At 39.1% G+C, this 26,849-nt stretch overlaps 1 protein-coding gene across 3 annotated transcripts; it reads left to right on the top strand.

Annotated features, from left to right (window-relative positions):
• Positions 1–7,606: 7,606 nt before the first annotated feature.
• LOC131252723 (kinesin-like protein KIN-7F) lies at positions 7,607–26,382 on the top strand. Of its 3 annotated transcripts, none has more exons than XM_058253398.1 (14): positions 7,607–7,757; positions 8,728–8,980; positions 9,611–9,700; positions 9,805–9,905; positions 10,009–10,122; positions 10,196–10,277; positions 10,357–10,424; positions 10,556–10,621; positions 10,756–10,880; positions 17,419–17,755; positions 18,827–18,931; positions 19,026–20,018; positions 24,192–24,523; positions 25,847–26,382. In XM_058253398.1, exons 2-14 carry the CDS (start codon positions 8,740–8,742, stop codon positions 26,166–26,168), a joined length of 2,976 nt encoding a protein of 991 aa, XP_058109381.1. In that variant the 5' UTR covers positions 7,607–7,757; positions 8,728–8,739; the 3' UTR covers positions 26,169–26,382. The 3 variants fall into 3 exon arrangements, with proteins under 3 accessions (XP_058109381.1, XP_058109396.1, XP_058109389.1); XM_058253413.1 differs by lacking the exon at positions 7,607–7,757 and adding an exon at positions 8,071–8,190; XM_058253406.1 differs by lacking the exon at positions 7,607–7,757 and having other exon boundaries at positions 8,631–8,980.
• The last annotated feature ends 467 nt before the right edge of the window (positions 26,383–26,849 follow it).

The following is a 26,849-nucleotide window of genomic DNA, read 5'->3' as shown; positions in this document are numbered from 1 at the left end:
CTACGTATAGTGGGCAAGGATAGACATGTTAGTGATGGCCCCACATCATATAGACCAAGGACGCGGATTGCATCCAACCCCCGGCCGGTCTCCAGGGCAGGCCCACCGTGATGTATCTATTTATCCAAGCTGTCCATCCCTTATCATTTTAATGTAAGTGCACAAAAATGAGCCAGATCCAACGCTCAGGTGGACCACACCAAATAATAAGCTTAGGTTGCATTAAATGCACACACCATTAAATGCAAGTTACATTAATGCAAGAGTCATATGTAGTGTGGTTCATTTGAGCATTGGATCAGCCTCATTTTTGTGAACATGCCTTAAACTGATCTGAGAAAATAGATGGACGGTGTGGATAAACAGATATATGACGGTGGGCCCCGCCACAGGACTGCCTGTTCGTGGCTAGACACCGGTGGGGATAGTCCATAGACCAAAGGTTGTTTTAGCCTTCACCTAAAAATGAGAAACGGAGATTGGCTACTCCCCCTGCCACAAGCTCGATGGCTGGTGGTCAGTGCTCTGTGGAAGTTTTAGTGGTGATTTTTTTCACAACCGAATCTAAGTGTATGGCAGTGACAGAAGTATTCAATGAAGCAGTTTAGTTAAGGAAAATGATAAATCAATTGAAGTTTCAGTAGGAGGCCGTGTCGATTAATTGTGATAAGGAAACGTAATCAAATTGGCGAAGAACTCGGTTTACCATTCTACAACTAAACATATTGATGTGCATTATCATTTTATCTAACAAGCGTTAAAGAAAGGCAGTGTGAATCCGGCATATATGCTTATCAAGGTGATTCCTATGGAAAAGTTCAAGTTTCGTGTGACTTCGCTAGGTCTGGCAAAAATAGATTAAAGAGAGAGTATGCACGAGAAGCGATAATTGTGGAGCTATGATAGAGACAAAGTAAAGATGAACGATCAAATATGTCGTGTTGCAGAATAAAAATTAGAGTTATGGTGGAGATTGTTGAAAATCGAATGCCTCAAATTTATGCTGAAATGGAAGTCATCGACCAGTCAACAGGTCAAAGGATATAAAATATATTAGATTTTTTTTTTTTTTTGGCAAAACTCTTTGGAATTTTTTTGGAGTTTTCAACATGTCGAAAACTCTAGTCGACAGGTTGACCCAACCAATCGATTCGACAGGTCGACCTGACCAATCGATTCATCTTAATCAGTCGATTCGACAAGTCGACAAATTGCTTAGTTTTGAGTGATTCTACGAGTTTTGTTTCTATTTCTAGTTTTTTTATATATATATACAAGATTAGAGTTGAGCTTAGACGTGTTTAAGGGTTTTGGAGAGAAAAAAAGAAAGCTAGGGCTTTTCCTCTTGGAGCTTTGCATCTATATGGTTTCATCTCTTTTGTGCCGTGGTTTTTTCTCGTAAGAGTTGTTGTATATAAATTTGGAGTGTTCTATGTTGGTTTGCTTATGTGATTATGATTACTTTGTTCGATTCCACTCCGTGTGCTTTCGCGAGTTTCAATAAACTTTTTGAAAAATTAAAAAAAAAAATTAAAAAAAAAAAAAGAAAAAAAAAAAGAAAAAAGCTCAGCCTTCTCAAAATAAGATAATTCATTAACTAGCATATATCCCACCCAATCATTCACTATATGCATGTACTTAAATAAATATATTAAATATATTATTCACCATCTAAATTGTAGCCCACAACTTGAATAAATTTAAAATGGCTGTGTATAATCCATCACCCTAACAGAATATCAAGGATCCTCATAATATCTGGCATACACTTAGGAGAAACAAGTTGGGTCTACTAGGTCGGGTTATTCATCATTAGCTCTAGACTAGCCAAAACCTGAACATTGGCCTAGATTTCAATCCATTGCTACACCTACGAGCAGGGGATCATGACCGTGTATTAGAAATCTTAATCCCTAATTTATAATTATTGTTAACTAATCATATGAAATGAAGTGATTATAAAATAGAAATCAAGATATCCAATGAAGTCATTATAAAATAGAAATCAAGATCTCTACTACGTAACACCAAAATGAGATGAAATCATTTTCAAGTGTTTACCAAACAGCACCTAAAATATAACCAACCATTATATAAAAACTATGATCTCTAATACTTAATTACCTAATTGATGTTGACTTATAACGAGATGAACTCATTTTTTAAGTGGCAACCGCTAAGGTTTGATGGCCCACCGCCAAAATGAAGGAGGTATCAGGTATGGAAGGTTCAAAAGAGTTGCGTGTTATCTCAACCAGCGCAGTGCTGAGGTGAATCGCATGTGGAGAGATTGAAGAGGTCAATCTCATCATAGTTTGACATCTGGCCCTTGTATCTGGGCATTCATCTGGTGGCACCATGGACCCTCCCATCAAGGTGGGCCATGTTGAATATTGGACCAATGGTTACCTTTTTTATTCTAGCCATTGATTTTTCTTGTACATGTGTGGGCCACCTAGTGAATATACTGTCCCTTTTTTTCTAGAAAAGGAACGTTACCGTGCATCCTACCTGATGAATGGCTCAGATCTAGTACATGTTTGATAGTTAGGCACGTGTACGGCAACTCGCTTGTTCAACTCTTCCTGCGAATCACTTCAGCGCTTCTATCAAACAAACGACACTGGGTCACGGGTCATGTTGTTGAAATGCTGTCATGGTGCAATTTTCGGAAGAGAATATCAGGAATTTTCAAAGCCTGGTTTTTTTAATCCACAGAGATTGGTATGGTACTCCGCTGGACCATCCAAATTTGAAATCCTTGTGCCCCACCATTCTACATGGGATCTACCCACCATAATCTGAACTACTACCTGGTGATCCTATTGTCGATGGTCCATGATTTTAGACACTCCTACACCGTCTAATTAAAAGACCTTTTGCATGGTCGCATGTGAACCATTGACCGACACCATCTGTATAACCGTTTCTCCAGCCTATTTTATGACAGGTCCCAAAATTTATGCAGATCCAAATTTCATGTGGACCCTATCATTGAAAATAGTGATGATTGAGTGCCCCACCATTAAAATTTTCAAACGGCTCATGTAAGTTTTTCGTGATGTTTGCTTGCAAGAGGTAATCCTACCTCTTGATAATGCCAAGAAGATCGGGATGAAGGGAAACTACAAATATCATGTTTATCCAAAATTGTCTTGGTCCACAAAAGTTTTTAATGGCCATTCATTATTGTTTCTAGTGTTATGGTCTACTTGAGATTTGCATCTTTCTAAAGTTAGAGATAGTGTCTTAAAATGAGATAGAAAAATAGATGGACGATGTGAATATACAACAAATACATCAAGGTGGACCCCATGCAGTTAGGATAACACCCACTAAGGTGTTAGTTGAATAACAGCTAATCCACTTAAACAAAGGTGGTTTTTCTTTTATTAACCCGTACACTCAGACCACACACACTCGATCCCATGATCTTAGTATTAAAACAAACATAGTTTACAATTGAGCCATGGTAGTGAACCCAAATCTGACAAAGGTTGGGTTGAATCAATCCGAATTTGATTAGCCCAAGTCAAATAGAGGTTAGTTTGAGCTCTCAACCGAAAATCCTTGGCCCACTCCTCAAGCTAACAAAGGTAGGGTTGGGTTTTGCCTAACGTCTTGAGCAACTTCGACGGCTGTTTCATGTTGTATTACACACACACACACACACACATACACACACACACATGGAAAAGGTTCTATGCAGTCGATCTCATGGAACTTCCCATGAGGTCAAGTTGTGTGGGCCCCACTATGATGTGTGTCGAACATCAACACCATTAATTTGATGGGTCCCCTTTAAATTATGGGATATCCCAAAAATCAGTCAAATACAGAACTCAGGTGAGCCATGCCATCTAAAATCATGTGAAGACATGCCTAAAACATATAAAAGCACTTGGTGAGGCCTGCTTAAAATTTGGATGCATTCGAAACTTGGTCTTGCCCCTCATCCAAGTAGGACACACATAATGGATGGGCAAGATTTGTGAACCACATCTCAGTGGGCCCAAAAAATGATTATGAATATTTTAATGGAGGGTAACTCTTCTCAACTTTTGTATGTGGTGTGGCCCACACAAGTCACAGATTGACTTGATTTTTATGCCCTAGGCCCATCATGGAATGGTGCATCTGACTGATGGGGTAGATGTTCGACACGCATCACGATGGGGCCCACACAGTTCAACCTCATGGGAAGTTCCCATGAGCTCGACCGTATAGGAAGTTCCCATGAGCTTGACCGCATAAAACCTCTTCCCATATATATATATATATATATATATATATATATATATATATATATATATATATATATATATATATATAAACACATGCTGGTCAACTGCATGTCATAAATATATACTATATGGCCTATGATTGCGAACATCCGTGACATTGGACTCTATGTTGTATGGTTCATGAGTTCCTTCCTGTGCAGAAAATAGTGTTCATGATCTGAAGACTTGGGTCCGCATATTGATCAATCCAATGATCGAAACCATTCCTTTTGTGGGCTTTATCATGTGTGGGCATAACTACGTTGAATATATGATTTTAACCATCATTCTCTTTAATGAATTTTGAACATTAAAAAGGAAAAATTTTAATGACTCACATCTAACACGAAAGCTCAAACATTAGAGTTATCATGAATGATTATCATGGGACAATAGCTTATTTATGATAGTAATGATTATAGACAAGTTGGTCCTACATCTCAATGAATTATGTGGTTGATCTGATATGATTTCTCATGTTAGTGGTTGATCTGATATGATTTCTCATGGTAAACAGGAATGTTTGATGGTCTCTAAAGCTAAACTACTGTCCCACAATTCAAGCGTATTGATTAGTTAAATATACAATATTATAATAAATTTTATTATTAATATTATTTTGATAATTACATGTATTACTTTAATAATATTATTAAACAGTTAAATATTTAATTTATTAATTATAAGTATCTTAACTCAATTCAATCCTTCTTTTTTTTAGCTTGTTAATACACAACACTCTCAATTCACACTTCCACTGTTAGCTACCCCGGCCCACTAGGGATCCATACCAATGCCTCAGTGTTGAAACTAATAAGGTTTAGCTTGAACCCACCGGATCTAACCCAATGCAACCTGAATTGAATTAGGGTTGAATATTCAATACCTGGAGGTTAAGCTTGGCTGGTCCTTGGACTAACTTGTCTTAAGGTGGGGTCGGCATGAGTTGACCCACAACCTGACCGAACATGGCCAAGGTCATTCCTATTTGCAAGCCAAAGGTGAGACACGTAGTATCATAGGGCCCGAAGATGGGCCAGCATGTTGTGGAGAGCCAGAGTCATGGCCCACTGACTATCAACTCATGTAATCCGCTATCCACGGAGGCAGGGATTTTTGTGACAACCGATCGTGTACCATACAAATGGCATGTATTTATGATGATCTAAACCAGTCATCCTTTATTTTCTGCCGTTGATTACTACTGAATAAAATTTCTTTTGATTAAAATATATAATCTATAATAAATAAACTTTTCTAACTGAATGGGATCTGTTGCTTAGTATTATTTTTTAGTGTTGCTTTGTATGCCAACAATGAAAGGTATATAATGCTCCAAAAATTTTAAATTTAGAATCAGGCGCCTATCACTATTTGAAATTATAAATGAACGGTTTCGATCTTGTTCATTTATTCCACGTGTATAGAAATAACATGGAGGTACAAAAATACTGTGCCTCGAGATGCACCGGATTTGCTACCTGTTTTTTTCATATCTTTGTTGGTACCTGGGAGTTCAGTTCGTTTCAAAGGACCTATTATACCCGGAATAATTCGATACCCTGGAAGAGTATGATAATTGATATGCATGCACTCTGAGATTATTAGCGTCACATAAATGTAACTCAAATCAAGCCATCCAAATCGAATGGGCCCCATATAGAGCTTAAAAACTCCTAAGCCCAGTTAACAAAAAAGATCTGAATATGGAGCGATGATTTTCTTTCCATCTTAGCCATCCGTTAAATGTCCAATAATCATCCTGGAAGATAAACTCAGTGTAATTTCTATTTTATAATCCACCTATAGTGGGGGTCCATGATTTGTACGGTTTAATTCAATTAATATATGTGCTGCGATTGCATATATCAGGTGTGCGCATGAAACATCATACTCTACCGAACTACCAGAGCTTTTCTCTTATTAATCTATATAAAACGAGAAAACCAGGAATGTTCAGATCCATCTGATTGTAAACGAACCGTCCATTGAGAGAATACGGACCATTTATCACATCAATACAAAATCCAATCCGTTGAAAAGGTAGTAAAATCCTCGAAGATGACTACTGATAAAAATAAAATGATTACATTTACATAATTACACATTGATTTAATTCGTTGGATTTCCTCTTCTTTTTTTTTAGTATTAACTATTTAATGAATATCAGATCTTTTTTCCGTATTAAATTATCTTGAAATGTGTTATAACCATTTCAACGGTTCAGATTCCTTACACAAGTGAAATATTTTTCGTGCACTTCCAATGGACGGTAACTACCCGGTCCAATTAAATGGATGCGAAAATTACTCATCTCCCACGTTGCTTCGCATCGCAGCAACAGACCCGACTGACACGAATATTATAGAACTGAAAAACAAGGCGTGAGTGCTATCTTGATGCGCCATATGTACATGTGGAACCATGGATCAAGGATCGTCACCGTCGATCTTAAGTAACACAAAATCATGTACTGATTCCTTGAAAATTTCCAAGATCGGACTATTAAAACTCTTGGATCACTGGCCTACAGATAAACGATGGAGGAAAAAACACAACAACAATATCGAAATGACATTCACGGATGGGATATGCAGAATCACCCGATCTGAAAAATCTTTGGTTCATGATTTATTCATGATGAGGAAAATCATATCAACGGTCTTGATCTCTGAAACATGGGTCCCACTTTCACACGATAGATGCACCAGGAAACCACCAGCACACAACCTTGACGAAAATAAAGGGAGGCGACTGACTTTCTACAGCAACTGTGGTGGAGATCTGAAGCAATAAAATGTACATGTGTGTGTGTGAAGTCAATCTTGACGTTTTTGGAAATCCAATCCGTCCATCATTTGCGTCAGATCATGTAAGGTTGTGATCTAAAAAATCAGGTAGATTCAAGAATCAATTTGGCCACACCACGAGGAAAATTGTTGATGCGAACGGTCAGCATTGAAACTTTCCTGCCACCCACCATGATATTTATATTCCATCCAACCGTCAATAAGCTGAGTCCAAAAAAGATGAATAAATATCATTAAAATCCAAAACTTCGGTGGGCCACGAGAACGTTTCAACGGTAGGTGTCTTCCATCACCACAAATCCCCGTGGTGTGGCCCACGTGAGTTAGAAACCGACCTTATGTTTCGGCTCACATCCCCAACATGATCTTCGGCGAACAATGGACGGTGGATGTCACGCACACATCACAGTGGGACCACAGCTATATTTATCGCACGGGCTCCCTGCAGCCACTGTTGTCAGATATTCACATCCAACGAAAATGGAGATGGAGAGAATATAGGTGAGAGAATGAAGCGGAGATGAGAGAGAGAGAGAGAGAGAGAGAGAGAGAGAGAGAGAGATTTTGCTCGTCGTATTGTTGATTTTCTCGTGAAAAATCTCGGTTGGAATTATCGTCACCGGATGGAAATCTACGCAGATCCGAACTGAGGAAAAAACAAAAGGTAAGAAAATGCCATTGAAATTCTCTTGCGGAGATTCTCCATTCTCTCATCTCTGCAAGTTCTCTTCATTATCTCATAAATGCAGTCCCGAAATAAAAATGCAGTGTCTTAAATGCTGATTAGTCTTCAAATTCGTAATTTGAAAGTTCGAAATCGTCAGGAATCAGGTTTTTGTCAGTTCCAAAACAGACAAATTCCATCACCGGAAATCCCCTTCTTCTCCTTCTGACATTCCCTTCTGAGACTGCCGAGCTGGGACAGGAAGACATAAGAAGGGTAAAAAGGGAAATAGGAAAATATGCCTAGAATGATGGTGGTTGGACCATTCTAAAAGATCACCACCGTCCATTATTTAAATTCCTCACGGAACTCCCGTTACTTCCTCCCAAAGCAGCTGCAGTTACCTGACCTTCAAACCACCACCCCTTTTTTTGTTAGTATTCTTAATGCATATATATATATATATATATATATATATATATATATATATATATATAAAAATCATCATCATCATAATCAAAGCCTTAGCCAATTCGTTGGGATAAGGATTTGATGATGATGATATATGGGAAATCATCAAGTGCAAACGAGTTGTGTGGGGCCCACCATGATGTGTTGATAGCATCCACTCTGTCCATCTTGCACGCCATTCCTTGTTTGGCCGTGCGCCCAAAAATCAGGTCAATCCATTACTCGGGTGGGCCACAAGGGCAGATATATATATATATATATATATATATAGGTGTATGTATTGTTTTTTTACCGAACGAAGGATTCAATTAGCAGTAATGAATGATTAGTATGTGGGCATTCCCCAACCACCTTGCCTTTTAAGTTTTAACCAACCTCTCTTTCTCTCTCTTGCTTTTATGGATGGGTGGATAAAGGGATTGGTAGGTTTTCTTTTCTTTGTTTAATGGATTCTGACAATATGGATGTTGTGGGTTTTGTTGGTTTTGGGGGAATTTAGGGAAGGTGAGGAATGGGGGCGATCGGCGGGGAGGAATTGAGGGAGTGGGAGAGAATGCAGGAGGCAGCAGCGGCGGCGGCTGCTGCGAATGCGAACAGGGAGAGGATTCTGGTGTCGGTGAGGCTGAGGCCTTTGAGCGACAGGGAGGTTGCGAGGAACGATGTGTCAGATTGGGAATGCATCAGCGACAGTACCATCATTTTCAGGAATAGTCTTGCTGAGCGCTCTATGTCGCCAACTGCATATACCTTTGGTAATGGAGTTACACATTTATTTCATTGTTGTTATTGTTTTGCTTTTCCTTCAATGTCTGTGAGAATTGAATTGTGGGCCTTTTGCCCCAGAGCCCGTAATGTTGAGTTCAGGAGTTCCAACTGATCTGGCGGTCTAGAAAGCAGAAAACCAGTCTTCATATTATTCTTCTGTCTTCTTATTTTTCAAAGTGGTTGTGTTTGGATGCACTGTAATATTGAATTACGATAGTTCGTCTAAGAAAGTAGCAGTAACCAAGTTGTAGTTACCTTCTTTGGCATTCATAATGAGGGACTGGTTGCCAAATTGCAATTACGTCAATTTTAATTTGGAATTGAAGCAATTTGGGGGCTACTTCCATATTATCAATACTAGGAAAAATCAGCAATTTTTTGTCGTTTCCGTGTAATTATATTAAATGTTCGTGATTCAGTTCGGTTGTACATCCAAACTCAGCCAATGGATCAAGTCTTTTAGAGGCTTAAGGTTTGAAAATCTCTTATTTCTTTATTGAAGTCTTTATTCCATTTGTTGAATTCTTTTTTTACTTTCATGACTCTTATCTGGTTTGGATCGTGGAGAGATTTTGAGAATTTTCTGGTCCTCTCTTTCTTGGATGTTTGCGTGATAGACAGAGTATTTCGGTCTGATTCCTCCACAAAGCAAGTGTACGAGGAGGCAGCCAAGGAAGTTGCTCTTTCAGTCGTCAGTGGCATTAACGGTAAGTACAATGATGTTCTGTCACTGCCTTCTATTTCCTTAACTTTAGCTGGTACCTCACAAACTAAAATGGAAATGTATTTTCTTGTAAATGTGTCATTTCAGCGAGCATTTTTGCGTATGGGCAAACTAGCAGTGGAAAGACATACACAATGAATGGGATAACCGAGTATACAGTAGCTGATATATACGACTATATACAACGGGTAATGAATATGAATTTTAGCCAATGCATATTAATCTTGAGTTGCATTGCAATCCTGGAGTTGTGACAATAACAACAAGGGCTTTGTTATTGATTCCTTACAGCATGAGGAAAGAGCATTTGTATTGAAGTTCTCAGCTATTGAGATATATAACGAAGCTGTTAGGGATCTCCTTGGCACTGATGGGACTCCGCTCAGGATTCGTGATGATCCGGAGGTAAATATCGTTATTGATGTGAGTTTTGCCTGAGATTTGTGTCATGTTGTGCTAATGGTCCTCTTGCCTTTAGAGAGGACCTATCGTGGAGAAACTTACGGAGGAAATTCTGAGGGACTGGAGACATATGCAGCATCTCCTTTCCATTTGTGAATGTAAGTCCTATTGTCCACAATACTAATGCTGCTTTTAGTTGGGGATTTCTGTAGCTTTATCCACATTGCATTCTTGCAGCTCAAAGACAGGTGGGGGAGACCTCCTTGAATGAAGCTAGCTCCCGGTCTCATCAAATTCTCAGACTGGTGTGCCTGCCTCTTTGATTATATTAGTTGTTTGTTATAAAGTTTTGGATGCAATCAATTGGGATAAAAAATGGTTGCCATGGTTGGAAAATCTTTGGAACTTTTTATCATTGATTAATGCATTCCTACAGACAATTGAAAGCTCTGCTCGTGAGTTCTTGGGCAAGGACAACTCAAGCACCCTTTCTGCCAGTGTGGTATGTTGAAGCTATCTTTTCTTCTGAGTAGGTAGTTCTACAAATAAGTTAATTCCTGTGGATCATTTATAATGTTATTTGAGTCCACAAAGAGATCGGAATGCATATTAATTCAAGTTGGTTTTTGCATACAGAATTTTGTCGATCTTGCTGGTAGTGAGCGTGCATCTCAAGCATTGTCAGGTGGTGCAAGATTGAAAGAAGGTTGCCACATCAATCGCAGTTTGCTGACCCTGGGAACTGTCATTCGCAAGCTAAGGTAATCAAACTTATGGTTTTCTTTTCTTTTTCTCAGTCACTTGTCCGGGACAACTTCAAGTAGTCCGTCTGTGATCAATTTGATTTGTAGGCTTGGTGTGCCTAAGGGCGGTGAATGTGGGTGTGTACTAGTGATTTCTTGAAATTGCGTTCGACCTTTCACTGGGTCCTGTGTCTAGAACTCAAAAACTTCTCCTTTGCAGTTGACATCCTCTTGCTTTGGATTTCTACTTACAGCCTACTAATTACTGTCAGACCTCAAATGGGATTTCCTGTTGGCTGTCTCATTGATTTTACATGCAATCTCTCCATTTTCAGTATACTATGATTGTAATAGCTGATCTGATATAATTGATTCAGATGGATTCCTTGTTGATTCTTACTAGGGCTCAACTTGTGTTTGATCGATTTGCACCTTGTTTAGCTAGCTTTTCACTCGGCCTGTTAGTTGCTATACACAATAAAATACGCTTGCAGATGTCTATGCTTAGGCTATAAATGCCTTGAGGGCATATCTGCATTTTTAGTGTTGGCTTTTACAATCAATGCAAAAGCACACATAAGACATTAATCTGAAGATGTTTGCAGGGGCCTCCTTTGTGTGTTTCTTTGTCTGCTTTGCTCCTGAAAAGCAGCTCCCTGTTTGGCTTCAAATGACAGACCAGTAGGTTGCTAACCAATCCCACAGATTATCCAATGAATACTCTCTCTCTTTCTCTTCTTTTTTCTTTTTCTTTTTCTTTTTTGCTTTTGAAAGATAACTAGAATTTTATTGAATCCAACTAATCCTTGATTGGAAGACTCTTTATCAATATCATGAGCTTGAAAATGCTCCATGGGCTTATCAGTCCATGGAAAGTCTCTCTTCAAGATCCTTCTCAGTGAAGTCTTTCTATCTTCAATCACCTGTTCTCTTTTCAGCTATGTATGCACCAGTGTTTTAAATAATGCATAGTGTGTACCGTAGCATTCACTCCTTTGAAGCATGAGGAGTAAGCTACATGCTGCTTCTAGATTTTCTTATTAAGGTTGTGCTTGGTTGCACCAAATATCATGATATTTTGAATCAAATTAAACCGACTAATAATGGAATTTAATATATATATATATATATATATATATATATATATATCTGGTGCAACCAAACACAACCTAAAATAATAGGAAAAATAGGAAAAGATTAATTATAAAGATAAGAAAGTGCAACATAACTGGTTTAATACTATTACTTTTATTATTTTATTAAAATCACCGAAAAAATGTTTTTTTGATAAATAGAAAAGTGTACAAAATCATTGAAAACATTAATTAATTTTTGTTTTAGCGAAAAATAATTTGTAGTGTAAGCTATGTAGCATGTAGCATGTAGCGTATGTAAATCAGCATGTAGCATGTGACTTAAGCTATTTTCATGAGCTACGTCAGTAGCGTTAAGGGTAAGGACACTATGTAGCATAGGCTATATGATACGTAGCATAAGCTAGTTAAAACATTGGTATGCACCTAAGCAACTCTTGGAAGGAAAGTTGAAAAGCGCTACCATAGGAAGGACTATTTTTCCCTTTTGTCTGATCCAAACCTTGTTTCCTTGCAGTTGCGCTTTGAGATTTTGAGTCAGATTTATCCCCAATTAGTTTTGACTTCCGAGAAACTGTACTAATCTGGCTAGAGGAAACAGTTCAAAAATCTGATCAGGAACTGAACAACAAAGGGCTATTTTAAAATCCAAATGAGAAAGGAGCATGGTCATGAATATTGGTATTGGGAGATGTATCAGACTCCTCCATAAAACCAATTGCATAAGGGCCAACAGGCTGTACAGCCCTTTTCTGCCCAGAAAATTTTAAAAATTATCAAAAAAAAAGAAAGAAAAAGAAGTAAAACAATAAAATCTGTTCCTTCTATTAAGACATATTCAATACTGTATCAGACTATTCTTTGACAAAAATGTTGTATGTCTACCACCTGCTAAAAGTCGACCAAATAGGCCCTGATCAAACACAAATCAAGCATTAATTGGTGGATTATGGTCCATTGCATTGAAATTTCGTTGTTTACCCTTTTCCAGATTTTCCCCAAAATACTCCATTCTACTTTGATTCATTGAAATCTGCTCAAACCATGTATTTTGATCCCCAAATAGTCATAGATCTAATCTAAAATGAATTTCTAAGCTTCCCCTAGGGTTCAAATGAAACACAAGAGGGGAAAAAAATGGGGAAAAGAAAAAACTTAAGATAGCCTGTATGGCTGTATCGGCCCATATTAGCTGTAATTTTCAGGTCCCCTGTTTCACCCCTGAAATGTGTATCAGCAGATTTTATGGACCATGGAAACAAAGTTAAAACAAACTTTAAACATAAGATCTGAAGAACTTCTTAATCCCTAGATCTCCCTCAAGTTTAATATCAGCATTTGCAAACCTAGGTCCAACATGTAAATTTGGCAAGGCTTGGAATTGGGATGTGTTAGTTGGATAGTTTAGAAAAGACACCAGCTTTTAAAAGCACTTCCCCATACGAAGTTGATGAACAGCTTGCTGATATTTTCATAAACCCAACCAAATTTATGAGAGGCAAAAACCCAAAGTCTTGTTTCTGCTCAATCATTTTTTTCCTCCATTGGAAAGGTTATTATAGTATATTTTTAACACTATTTGAATCTCCTCCACCTGGCCAAATGAAAATCACCCTTATCCAGCCCATATACCAAAAATATCTTTCACTCTTCCCTTTCCTTCTCAGTTCTGCATAATATGCATCTGTCTTCCTTTCTTACTACCACTTACTGCTCTTCTCCATCATGCCCCAAAATGGTGAAAAACCTAAAGAGAAGCATAGGTTTTTCTTAATCCAAACCCAACTGGTTGACAACACTTAAGTATTAAAATCGAACAATATCTCTTCTCATTTCTTTTCTTATTTTTCATTATTTTTCTTTCTTAGTGGACTCAGACGAGTCGCTGACATTTTTCATCAATTAGGCCTACTTGAACACACACACACACACACAAAAAAAAAAAAATATCAGCAAGTAAAATTCTGAGTCGAATTCAATCTTTTAAATGTTGCCTACATCAAATCTCCTCCCTTCATTAAAATGTAAATGTTCAAACTATGATAGCGATTGTCCCAATCGATTGGCAACCACGGTTGAATGACTAATGGTTAGGATGTGACTGTCCCATAGAGAATAGTATTAATTGTGATGCAGGACATGAAAATTAGATATGATGTGCAAGATTTTAGGCTTTAGATCATAATAATTTAGAAACAATCACAATAATTCCACATCCCGCATAAAGTCAAGCATTCAACAAGGGGAATTTACGAGGGTCCAAGCCTACACATGTTAGGGCTAAATCAATTAAAAATTATAGACCGAACAATGCTCAAAGGATAGTAGATTCATCCACACATGCAAAGGATCATTTCCCAATCCAAGGGATTCTCACGTTTCAATTCGGGAAAACCTAGGGTTTCAAAAGTGGAATAGAACTTGGGGATTTGAGATGATCTAAGGTTAGGGTTATGAAAACAAGGTGAAAGAGGAGTAAAATAGAGACGAGAGGGAACCTATGATCAGCCCGCACGTGTGGACAGCAAACCGGCCTGACTCACGTGCGTGGATGGCAGCCCGCACGTGTGTGGGGCTCACGAATCTAGAATCGGCCAGCTAGGGCCTGGTTGGCCAGATATGGGCCACCTTCCCTCCAAATATCAGGACAAACGGATGATCGGTTTGTACACGTTGCTCCGCTGATGTTTCAGCCCTCCTGCAAGGCCAAATTCTGGAAATCTGTTGTAGGAGAAGATTAACTGCAAATGTGAGTGGATTTGATGAGGGAATGGCTGTAGGAGATGAGGAATATAGAGAGTAGAAGATGGGGGGATTTGGGATGGGTGTAGCTTCGCACCATGGTAGTTAGCCCTTCGAAGAAGGGAGAGTTTCACACCCAATTAGGTTTCCACAACTCAGAGAATTAAGGAAGCAGAAAAATGCAGAATTTTATTAATCATCTTCAATTGAAATAACCCTAAAAGGGGTTGGCTATTTATAAGAAAAACCTATACCCCAAAAGCCGCGCCATGTGCGCATACTATTACTTAAAGACGAAGTAATCAAAAATAACAACTAATCAATGCAATCTAAACCGTTCATGATGTTCGTAACAACGGTAATAAGCAAAACTCAAAGTCCTAGGTCACCTAGGGTAGTGGGCCACAATCATGAGATCCAATGATGGGATTCACATGATGATCGGGTCCACCCCAAGGAACCAAAACAGTCCTCTAACTAGGAGGCCCTCTATGGATGTCGTCATTGATCCAGATCGAAGGTGGGGCCCTCCTCCTTACGTACGTGTGTAAGGGGGCGTGCGTGTGCGCGAGATGTCCCCATCAACTTGACTCAGGCTAGTAACAAGCATACGATATAGGTACTGTGACACCTTTTTGGGTGAAGTAAGAAAGTTAAATACATGTAATTCCTGCCTCCTAGACTACTCTGAAGATCAAGTGGAGCTTATGACAAGCCTTAGCCACTTTAAAGGTCCCTTCTTAAGGACTAAGGTTGACTCTGTTCAGTCAACATTAATCTAACTTCATTTGGCTGATCTTCCTAACCGCAACCATGTTTAGGAAGGTTATAGTCAGTGCTCGAAATATCGGTATCGTGTTACGTATCGCATCCTTGGGATATAGATACGTATCGGTTATTGCACGGGCATATCGTTTGCATCGGGTAATTTATCTCACTTTTTGGGAAAGTGGGATACAAGATATATCATGGGATATATTGTCGTCGATATTTAAAAAATTGCTCATGGCTAAGAAACCAATCTCATGGCCAAGTACACACCAAACTTCTCTCCTCATGGCTAAGAAACCAATCTCTCTCTCTCTCTCTCTCTCTCTCTCTCTCTCTAAGCTCTGAGCTCTGAGCTCTAGAGATGTGAATTGGTGTGAAATGGAATCCATTTCACACCAAGTACGCACCATCAACTTCTCTCCTCATGGCTAAGAAACCAATCTCAATTACCACTAATTCCTCCAACGGTCGAAAAATTGACCTCTGGTCTTGGGGCTTCAAAAGAGCTACACAAGAAACTCTTCTCTCTCTCTCTCTCTCTCTCTCTCTCTCTCTCAATTGTTGCTAACAAGAGCTACCAAATCACACCGCCACTCTCTCTCTCTCTGTCTCTCCCATGGATTCCACCGCAGGATTGGTGAGCCCACTTTTGTGGCCGACCTGAAGCTTGAAATTTCCTCATTTTTTGCAAAGTATATATTTTAATGGGCTTATTACAATCATTTTATCAATTGTCACATATGTACACTAATTTGGAGTATTAAAGGTGATTTAATTAAATCTAGGTTCCTTTGAATAACTATGGAATTCCAATGCATTCCAATTATAGGTTGCCAAACACAATTTCTGGATTCTAGAGGATTCCAATTTCAAGCTGCCAAACACAACTGAGGATTCCAATTTTTTTGAAAGATGATTGAAGATTTCAATTCACATTGATTCCGTGGTAATTGTGATTTGGATTTCAATTCATACCAAGAACTGCATCAATTGGTACAATTTGAAGGCTCTAAAAGGGCAAGGGGAAGGCCCGAAAGACGTGGATGGAGGTAGCAAGAAAAGACTTGGTGACCTATGGTCTAGTGGAAGGCATGGCCTTTGCTAGAGTGGAATGGTGGAATAGGATTTTGCCGACACCGCTCAGTTGGGATAAGGCGTAGCTGATGATGATGAGTGCTATAGAAATCAGAAATTCCAAAAAGGAGAGGATATAGAAGAAGAAATTCTTTAACCACTGCTCAGGTGGTTAAAGAATGGGACGTGATTGAGTACTGAACATGAGTTGTAACAATGTCATAGGCCATAATAGCTGTTATCTAAGAGAATTCAAGGGGATTGATCTAATCAAACTAAGAAAACAACATAATTATGCTAACTCTGATGATTTCTGAATTTCAAAAATGGAATGCGAAGCTTGTGGAAAATGCTAGGATAAACTTCTCCAAAAACTCCCTGCAAATATTTAAAATCACAGTTGAATACATTCAAATTTAAATTCCAATCACTTGCCCCCAGTTTTATTTTTCTTGTGCAGCAATATAACCTTCTTCACTTGCCCCCACTGCTTGATCATAGATCCGAACCATTATACCTGTGACCTCTTCTTCTAAATATGTTTGCCGGATGTTCCTAGTTAAGATAATTTAGGGAACTATTCCATATGCCATGGATAGTTGCTTTAATCAATCGCTCTTCCCTATTTCATCCTCCCGGAAATTTCATTTTTCCTTCTTCTTTATTCTCTGTTTCTTTTTCTTTATTTCTCTTGTTCAGTATTATGTATTATATTTTCTAGTCAAATGGTAATAGTTGATATGTTTGTCAAACTCTTTTCTAAAAGTTGTTTGATTAATCATGTGATGCCATTGTTTGCTTTGTTGGCTTTCTGATAACACTCAATCTGATTTATCAACTTATCTTAATTTTGCCCCTGCTTTTATTGGATGCAGCAAGGGAAGAAATGGACACATTCCATATCGCGATTCAAAGCTAACACGCATACTGCAACCTTCCCTTGGAGGCAATGCTAGAACTGCCATCATTTGCACACTGAGCCCTGCACGAAGCCATATTGAGCAATCCAGAAATACCCTCTTGTTTGCAACTTGTGCAAAAGAAGTGGTTACTAGTGCGCGTGTCAATGTTGTTATGTCTGATAAGGCATTGGTAAAGCATTTGCAAAAGGAATTGGCTAGACTGGAGAGTGCACTGAGAAGTCCAGGGCCAACTTCCGTTACATCTCATTCCCAGGCCTTACTGAGAGAAAAAGATGCTAAGATTCGAAAGGTTACCAAAATGATTTCTGAATTTAAGTTGTGAAGAACCATTCACATACATAATCTTTAAATATAATATAAATATACATGCACCTAAAATGCATTTGTTCTAGCACATGGCACTCGCCGTCACCACTTCTATGCAAGCGAACAAGTGTTCTCATTGGTGTGCCACACTGCATAATACTTCATATACACATGTACATTCAACTTCAAAGTTCAAATGTATGTAGTCAGGAACTACCCACCCTTTTGTTGTTGCATGCTTTTGAATGCTAGGAAAAATGGATGAAACATACTGTGTGATTTAACTTGATGAAGGAATGCATTTTCTGTTCCTTCACGCGCACACGCGCGCACACACACAGAGTGCAGAATGCAAGTATACATGTTGCAACTAAAGTGGATATGTTCAGCACATGAAACTCACTGTTACCACTTTTATGCAAGCACACAAGTGTTCTCATTGGTATGCACACTGCATAATACTTCATATACACATGCAAAATCAACTACAGATGCATGTGGTTAGAAACTACACACCTTTTTGTTGTTACATGCTTTTGAACTCTAGGAAAATGGATGAAAATTACTGCTGGAGGAATGCATGTTCTGTGCCTCATTACACACACATATATGCATACATGCGCACTTGTAAACACACGCACTCATGCCCACACCCAACCACCCACACTCACGCCATACATATGTGCATATGGTTGAATGATCTATTTCAATTGCATAGCATATTATGGTGCAACTGATTTTATTGGACATGTGACAATCCGATATTGGAACAATCTTATCCAGATCAGTGGGTTGCAAATGGAAACTTATAACAGCATCCTTTGTACTGTAAACAGTCTGTTTGCAGGCCACTGTTTGGGTGTTTAGGATATCTGGATACAATTTTACAAGGTAGCTTGTCAACAGTAGAGCTTACCAGCTTGGCTGTTCAAGATGGTTCACTAGATTAATATACACACGGATTTTTTGTAACATTAGTTTGACTGCTCAGTGTTCAAAGAATCCAAGTTTCTCCTGTTGCAAACATGGATGACCTGGCATTTCTGTTGTACAGATGGAAAAAGAGATAAAAGATCTAATACAGCAAAGAGATCATGCTCAATCTCGGCTTGAGGTTTTAATTCGTGTGGTAGGAGAAGATCAAGCTTCACGACTATGGGTATTCGGCATCACTGCTTTAACCATGAACTCCCATTACATCTTCATGTGCATGCTCTCTCTGATACATCTTTTTTACTTCTTTTCTCTTTCAGTCAGAGTTTAGTCATCCCCCTGCATCTACTGCACTGACTGCATGTGAAGATGAAGTTTCGGTATCAGAATCATCAGGTGTTGTTGACCAATGTCTAGATTTTGGCTGGACAAAGTTCAACATTTCTCAGTATTCAGAAGAGTACAGTGGCACTGATTGCAATGAGCACTACCCACAGCTTTCTGAAATTCCAGAAGACCAAGTTCGGTCCGGTGATACCTCTCCTCGTCTGTCAGTTAATAGTCCTAGATTCATTGGACGAGGTCCACAACAGCATGGAGAAAGGATCGGTCATGATAGTGATGATGACCTTGAGGACCCTTGCAAGGAAGTTCGCTGCATTGAGATGGAAGAGTCAACTACAAGCAGAAATGGACAACCCAATGCCTTGTTGGCTCAAGGAAATGAAAGGCTGCTACCTTGGATAGTAAATGGCAATGTGCATTCAACAGGCCGGGAATTGGTACCCACAGCAAATGTACCTAGAGAGTTGAGGCATGTTGATAGAAGTCTTACATATGGTGCACTAGACCAACAACTTCAGGGAGAGCAGAGAACCATAAGCAATCTTGTTAGATCATATGAAGATGGATCATCACCGTGGCCCTTAGCAGCAGATTTATCTAGCTCAAGGAGCTTGTGTTTGACTAAAAGCAGAAGTTGTCGAGCAAGTCTCATGACTAGCTCATCTTCTGCTAGGTTTCAGGAGGCAGAACAAAACGAGTACACTCCACCAAGATTGTTTGACAAAGACTTTCCTAGAAACGATGGTGGCTTTCAGAGAAGACCTTGGGCATTGAAGTATGGTACTGGAGTTGAAATGTTATCAAGACAACATTCTCAGAATTCAGAATGCAGTAGTACTACTGATGTTCTCAAAATGCAGAATGCCAAGACTGCTTCTGATGAGAACATAACCAGCATCCATAGTTTTGTTGCGGGACTGAAGGAGATGGCTAGACTTCAACATCAGAAGCAGCTTGTTGATGGCCAGGTGAGAATGTGTTGGTTTAGCTATCGTGACTGTACTTTTGTAGTACCATTTATGTCTTATGTTAATGACTCGATTGGTTTATTCTCCCGTTATAACTTTGCCATGTTGTTGTTGTAATGCTATTAACGCTTGAAATTTGCTTTCACAGTCTTGGAGATCCAATATTGGGGGCACTTGGGCAAGATCCACATATTTTATGTTTATGGCATAGGAGTCTAGGCACTTGAACATTCTTGACTAGGTTTCCAGGAAGTCCTGCCTGCAAAACATTTTGGTGAAAGATTTTCCTCGAGAAAATTAAAGACCTTTCACATGTCTGCAAAAGCTGTTACTGATCTAATGCCATTGTTTTCCTTTGTTTTTTAAACAGTGACAAGTGATACTATTAAAAAGAAGGGCACAAAAAAGATATATGGTCAATCAAAGCAGTGATAAAAGTCCCCTTGCAAAGGAAACAGTATGTGGACCCCTTAGCAAGTGTAGCTGCAATACAATTTGCTTCTTGAGGAATTAGATCATTCTTGATTCCATGGACCTAGCCTGCAACTTAAATCATTTATAATATGCGGCTAATTTCCAAGGAGGGGAATGTTTCCCTAATGCCCCCGCGGTTGCGGTGAACACTATCTTCAGCTACAAGAGCGCCACCCACCCGATTCAAGACTTGTACCCCACTTCTAATTCCCCATCAGTTCCACTCTATTAGAATTCCTGATCCCAGATGGCCCAGAAAAGTTAGCCCAATTGTGCCATGGTCATCCTTTAAGGCATCCTAAACTCCTAATCAAGGGTTCCTAGGATTTCCAAGAATCACTTTAATAGACGGTCTTCGATAATTATCTATTGCTCTTCAGTCATGGACAAGATCTAAAACACGAACACCTTTGAATTTTTCAAAATGCTCCACAATTAACCTATTTCATCTTAATTTTAGCCATAAGCTGGGACAGACTTAGGGTCTTTCCTTCAAAAGTTGTTTCTAAATTCCCCACATTATTGCATGAGGAAGGAGTAGAAAGATAAGAAGGAGAGAGGGAAGAAAGGGGGAGAGAGAAGAGGAAGAAGAAGAGGAAGAAAGAGAAGAGGAGAAGGAGAGAGAGTTCAGAGAAAAGTCAACTTGTGGGTAACATGTTTATATTATTATGGAACATAGATATGGTACTACAAAGGACTTAGAAAATGATAACACATACATACATATTTCCCTATACTCCCCCTCATGCTACAGCGCAGATATCGATCGTGCCCAGCTTGGAACACACATGAAGCAGGTGATAAGAGCCAGCCCCCTTGTGGTAAAAGGTAGAGCTGCTACAACATTCTGATTAACCTTCATGTCCATAATAGCACTTTTGCAAAGTTAATTTGACAGCTAGAGACCACATCAAATTATTTCATGATAACTTCTATAAAACCCACTTGCTCATGAGAAGTTTCACAATAGATAATAGTATCATCGGTGAATTGAAGACGAAAAGATTTGGATTATTGGATTATAAAGCAAAGTCTTTGGACAAGTTTCTTATCCTCTGTACTTTGGATTGTATGGTGGAGTAGCAAACTCTGTAGGTTATCCACGCAATTGACCGTGGTCACATATTATTGTGTTTCCCACTTTTCTTTGGTACCAAATTAGTTTCTTTTGAAAAGAAAGGTAGGAAAACTTGATAGATTATCATCTAAGGCCAAATATACTAAAAATCATGACTTGTGTGCTTAGATGGGTTTACATCAATGATAAAAGAAAATACATACTGCGTAAAGAAGACTTTTTTCGCGATACAGTATTTTCTTTATATGTAAGTGTTTATTGTAAGAGAATCAAACATGTATCACGTGTACCTTTGTACCAGGAGAAGCTATCAGGATTTACATTTTCAAATCTGGATCAGACCTCGACCTGTATCAAAATTAGAAATGAATGGATTTGAGGGAACTTAGGAGTTGCTCCAATAGGTGATTAGATGGGGAAAAGTGGACTTAGATAGTTTGGTCATGTGCAACGGAGACCAAGAACCGTTCTGGTTATGAGTGAGTTGGTACAAGTTGAAGGCTCTAAAAGGGCAAGGGGAAGGCCCAAAAGGATGTGAATGGAGGTGGCAAGAAAAAACTTGATGACCTATGGTCTAACTGAAGGTATAGCCCTTGATAGAGTGGAATGGCGGAACAGGATTCATATAACTGACCCTAATTAATTGGTATAAGGCTTGGATGATGATGATGATGCTTGATATACCTGCGGCAGTTATTATGAATCAATCCATTTTCACACTCCCATATCAAAATTGTGGTTCTCCTCATAAGCTTGATTAATCTTCTCATGGTAGGGTAGCTGTCCCATATAGAGCTTTTCTTTGGTTGATAATTCTCCCATATAGAGATAGCCATTGAATTGGCTAATTTTCATGATACCATTTGATGATATAGGAATTATGCCAGTGCCCTCATGCGAGTAGAGTCATGTAAAACAAATACCTACACATCAGGAAATTCCAAAATGTAATTGATCAAAGAAAACAAATAGAATATCCTTTTTTTAATTGATAAAACTGTGAAAGCGACGCACATGAGTATACAAACTGTTCTTTATATTTTACTTGTACTTTTTCTATTTCTGGTCATTCTCTCTCTGATAAACTGGTTCAGTTGTTGAACCATCAAGAAATGTAGCCAAATCTTAGGCCTTGACAAACTGTCTGAAATGAAAGGCCCATTGTCAGTAATTTTTCCCATCAATTGTTTCCTTCTTTTGTCAATTACTATGCCCTTCCTTGTCTCTGGGTGCCTAGGTATCCAGCATAAGCCTTCATTTGAACCTCACCATTAGCATCTAGCGTCAAGGCTATGCCATCCTGAGGTGCTGCTAAATGGAAGGATCCTATCAACGTCCTTGATGAATCGTAAATTGCACTACTGAATCAGAAAAATTGGGTGCTATCATATACCTTTGTATCGGCTATAAGGTAACTAGCTGGAGATAAGCAGACTTGACATCTGCCACAGGTAAACCACTGCCTCTTCGGCCTCCCCGACTGATTCTACCATAGAGGCCAATGATAGACAATAACTCTCCCCCAAAAAACAGCTTACAACCTTCTTCATATTGTGCCATCCAAAGAGCAGCTTTTCTCAAAATCTCAATAGGTGCCGAATTAGAGTCCTTATCAGTTGTGGTCGGTACAAGAGATAAAAGGGTGAAAGCACAGAAAATCCAATTACAAGTGTGAGTAACAACAGGAAATTCCCTCTGAAAGATGTCGATGCCAAAAGATTATTTGCACCAATAGGAAGATATTTCAAAGTCGATTGAAGTCAATTTGATGTTGTCGGAGTGGGCTGACCAAGAACAAAAAAGATTTCCTCCTCTTTTCAGTGGCTTTAAGACTATAATAGGATTTGGATCTCAGTAAAATACCATAAGATGAACGAAAGGGTAAGATAACAGAAGAACATTAAAGGTCAAGTATGGGTTGAAAATGTGTGAAGACCCTTGTGGCTTCCACGGTTTAAATGAGACTAAGAATGATGTGAAATTAAGAGTATGCCCCCTCATTGATATGTTAGATGGGGAAAATCACAGGGTAGAAATGGAAAATTACCTGAAAGGAAAATATACTAGTATAAATATATAGAAGAGGTACACCATAGACTGTATTTTCCCGTGTCTCTCTCGGTATTTTCCTGTGTCTCTCTCACAAAAGCAACCAGAATACTCTAGGATAACAAGATCTCAGAAACAACCGTGGTCTGGAAAATTAACAAAATTCCCTTGCAACCAAAAAAAAAACTATTGGTATTATAAACTCAGGGTCCCAAATCCAAATTACAGAAAATGCAACTAAACCAAGGGACTCTTGTGGCATGACAATCTGAAGTCATTGCTTATCAGGTTTTTCTTCAATAGATGTTAGCAATCTTCTTCTTCTTCTTTCCTTTTTTTTTCCCCTGATCTTGACTGGGTTTTTTAAATAACTTGGACAGAGGCCCTTGACTCTGGTAAAAGGTTCCAATAGAACTGGGTGACTTTCTAGTTACTATGAGCCATAGCCAATTTTGATGTGCCACAATGACTGAAAAAATGGAAATTGTATTGATGACACTTGTTAGCTATTACCCTGATAAAATTTCTCATATCTTTCTTTAACATGGGTTCTTAATCCTTGGGATGTTCAGGAGTCAGAACCAAAGGCTCATGAAGACTTCGGATCTGAAAGGACTTCAAAGGACGTAGGCCTGGATCCAATGCAAAATCCTATGGAATCTCCATCATGTTGGCCCTTGGAATTTGAGAGGCAACGAAGGGAGATAATTGAGCTTTGGCATGCTTGCAATGTTTCATTGGTCCACAGAACTTACTTTTTCCTGCTATTCAAAGGTGATCCAGCAGACTCAATTTACATGGAAGTGGAGCTGAGGAGGCTCTGCTTTCTCCGGAACTCATTCTCTCAGGGAAATCTTGGTAAACCGGTTGTGGAAGATGGCCGTGTTGTCACGCCAGCTTCAAGGTACTGTCTCTTGTTCATATTCATATGATGTTGTCCTTCTTCTGGGGTTTGTTAATCCCACACTCATGTATAACCCAGCTTCTCTACACCCTGTACATGGTTTGAGCTGGCACATGTGTGCAAGATCTGAGATATCCACCAGGTTGGCCCATAGTTTTAAATTGCTGTTTCTAAGTGCGACTCACCTGGGGGCTGAAACCAGTATGATTTGGCCCGATTCGTTCCAACACAAGTTGATTTAGTTTCAAATGCCCTGGCCCACAACTCAGGCCACTCCATCCATCAAGTGGGTCACTGTGCCGAAAAAAGTGGACAGCTAAAACACGCATTTTTTTAAGTTATCGGCATTTGTTTTTCTAACACCGACTCATGTGATGAATGTACTATGCTGATTTTTTGGACAAGGCATCTACACAGTAGGATCTTTTCCAAGGGACAGTGTGAATGATCACTAGATATGTTAAATTGGCGTGTGTGCTAGCGTGTGGAGGTGCTGCCTTGCTGGGCTATAACACATTCAGGATAAGCAAACCTCCTTTCCTCCGTTTGGGGAAGTAATGAAGATACCCTGGTTTTAATTTCAATATGTATGTGTGTATACACTTGTATTTATGTATCTATGTACATATGCACATACTGGATTTTGCTAACACCCCTACCTTGGAAATGGACAGTCAAGATTGAGCAGGGGAACAAAATAGGTCAAATCATCATCTTTAAACAACCATTCGATAGATCCCACTGTGTATTGCTTACGATTCCAGATTAGCACTTTGTTCTGGCAATTCTAAGGGTTAGGATCATCTAGTTGGCAAGATTCTTGCACCATGGCTTGCTCCCAATGGTACTATTAAATGAAAGGTCCTAATTGATAATTGGATGTCCCACGTGTCATTCGAAAGGTTTGGGGACGATGTCCACCCACCCACCCATGGCCATACGACATGCGCATGCACACCCATAGACACACACGCATGCGCCCTCACCCATGCCCGCATCCCCATTCACACACGCACGTGCACACACATCTTGTAAGAGATGAAAATATGAAGTTCAAACCAAATGCCACTGAAATTGAATTCAAATTGAAGAAACAAAACCAGCCACATGCAGGCTAAATTCTGATGAATTGATATGCTCGTCACCTTTTGAGCAGACTTGTCCTTTTCTGAGAGATGAAATCACTTGGGTTGTCAAGATTCAAACAAAAACACACTCAAATATGAGATTGAAGGTTGCCGAGAATGCTATAATGAATTTGTTGTATTTTTCTACCATTTGGTCGTTCTCTGAAAGAGGATGCATGTTCTTTGGAGTTTGCAGCATGAAGACTCTCCGACGGGAGAGGGTGATGCTGAGCAAGAAAATGCAGAAGAGTTTCTCAGTGGAGGAAAGGAGTAACCTTTACAATAAGTGGGGAATTGGGTTGTTTACAAGGTGGAGGAGACTACAGCTGGCCAACCGCTTATGGACCGAGACGGCTGACATGGACCACATCACAGAGAGTGCTGCTATTGTTGCAAAGGCCATTGGATTCATACAGCCAGGGCAGGCCTTCAAGGAGATGTTTGGCCTCAGCTTCACACCTCGGAGGACTAGCCGCAGATTCCATGGCTGGAAACATAGTGTTCCCTACCTCCTGTAGGATCATGTATGAGCAATTGTTGCAGAAAAGGTGGTGGTGAGCCATGCATGCAGCAATTGGATCTCAACAACCATTTGGCTTGGGTCGATTGGCATATTTGAAATTTAGTTAATCACATTGCTATTTCTGATTGATTGTGATTTTTCTGACTACGATTGAATTGTAAATTTACTTGGACTATAGCTTATACAAAGTGATGATGAGTTGCCACTGCCTTCCTATTGCTATAGTTGCGACCTTTTTCTGTCCATACAGGCTCAAGAATCATTTGCATCTGTTCTCATTAAGAAATACCAAGTGCAGTTGCTCGCAAAACTGAAATCACCTGAGACGTGGTAACGAGTAACATGTGTGTAAGATTGGACTGGCCCGCCTGCCAATCTTAACTGTGTAGATTTTATGCATTTAAGATCAGGTAAATATGATCATATGAGCCATTGGTTAATTTACATTAAATGTTTGATTGTTTCATGCAGGTTTCCCCCGCCTGCACTGTTACAAATGTCGTTGAGATTTTGAAAATCTTGCAATATTATCGCGGCAAATGAACAAAACAATACTTATTGTTTTAATATTGCCAGATTTTCAAAATCTTGGCAGTATTCAATTTTTTGTGATTTTTTTTATCATGGTATTAATGAGAAAATTATTTGAAATTCGGACAAAAATCAAATTATTCAT

This window comes from Magnolia sinica, chromosome 1, assembly GCF_029962835.1.
Source record: "Magnolia sinica isolate HGM2019 chromosome 1, MsV1, whole genome shotgun sequence".
NCBI classification, from domain to species: Eukaryota; Viridiplantae; Streptophyta; class Magnoliopsida; order Magnoliales; family Magnoliaceae; genus Magnolia; species Magnolia sinica.
Note: the sequence above shows the minus strand (reverse complement) of the source record. Positions and strands in the feature narration are given on the sequence as shown.

Excerpts from the sequence above, each read along its gene's own strand:
- LOC131252723 (XM_058253398.1), top strand. The coding sequence starts at position 8,740 with ATGGGGGCGATCGGCGGGGAGGAATTGAGGGAGTGGGAGAGAATGCAG. Across the intron at positions 8,981-9,610 it reads GCCAACTGCATATACCTTTG|ACAGAGTATTTCGGTCTGAT; the intron begins GTAATGGAGTTA and ends TTTGCGTGATAG. Across the intron at positions 24,524-25,846 it reads GTTGTCACGCCAGCTTCAAG|CATGAAGACTCTCCGACGGG; the intron begins GTACTGTCTCTT and ends TGGAGTTTGCAG.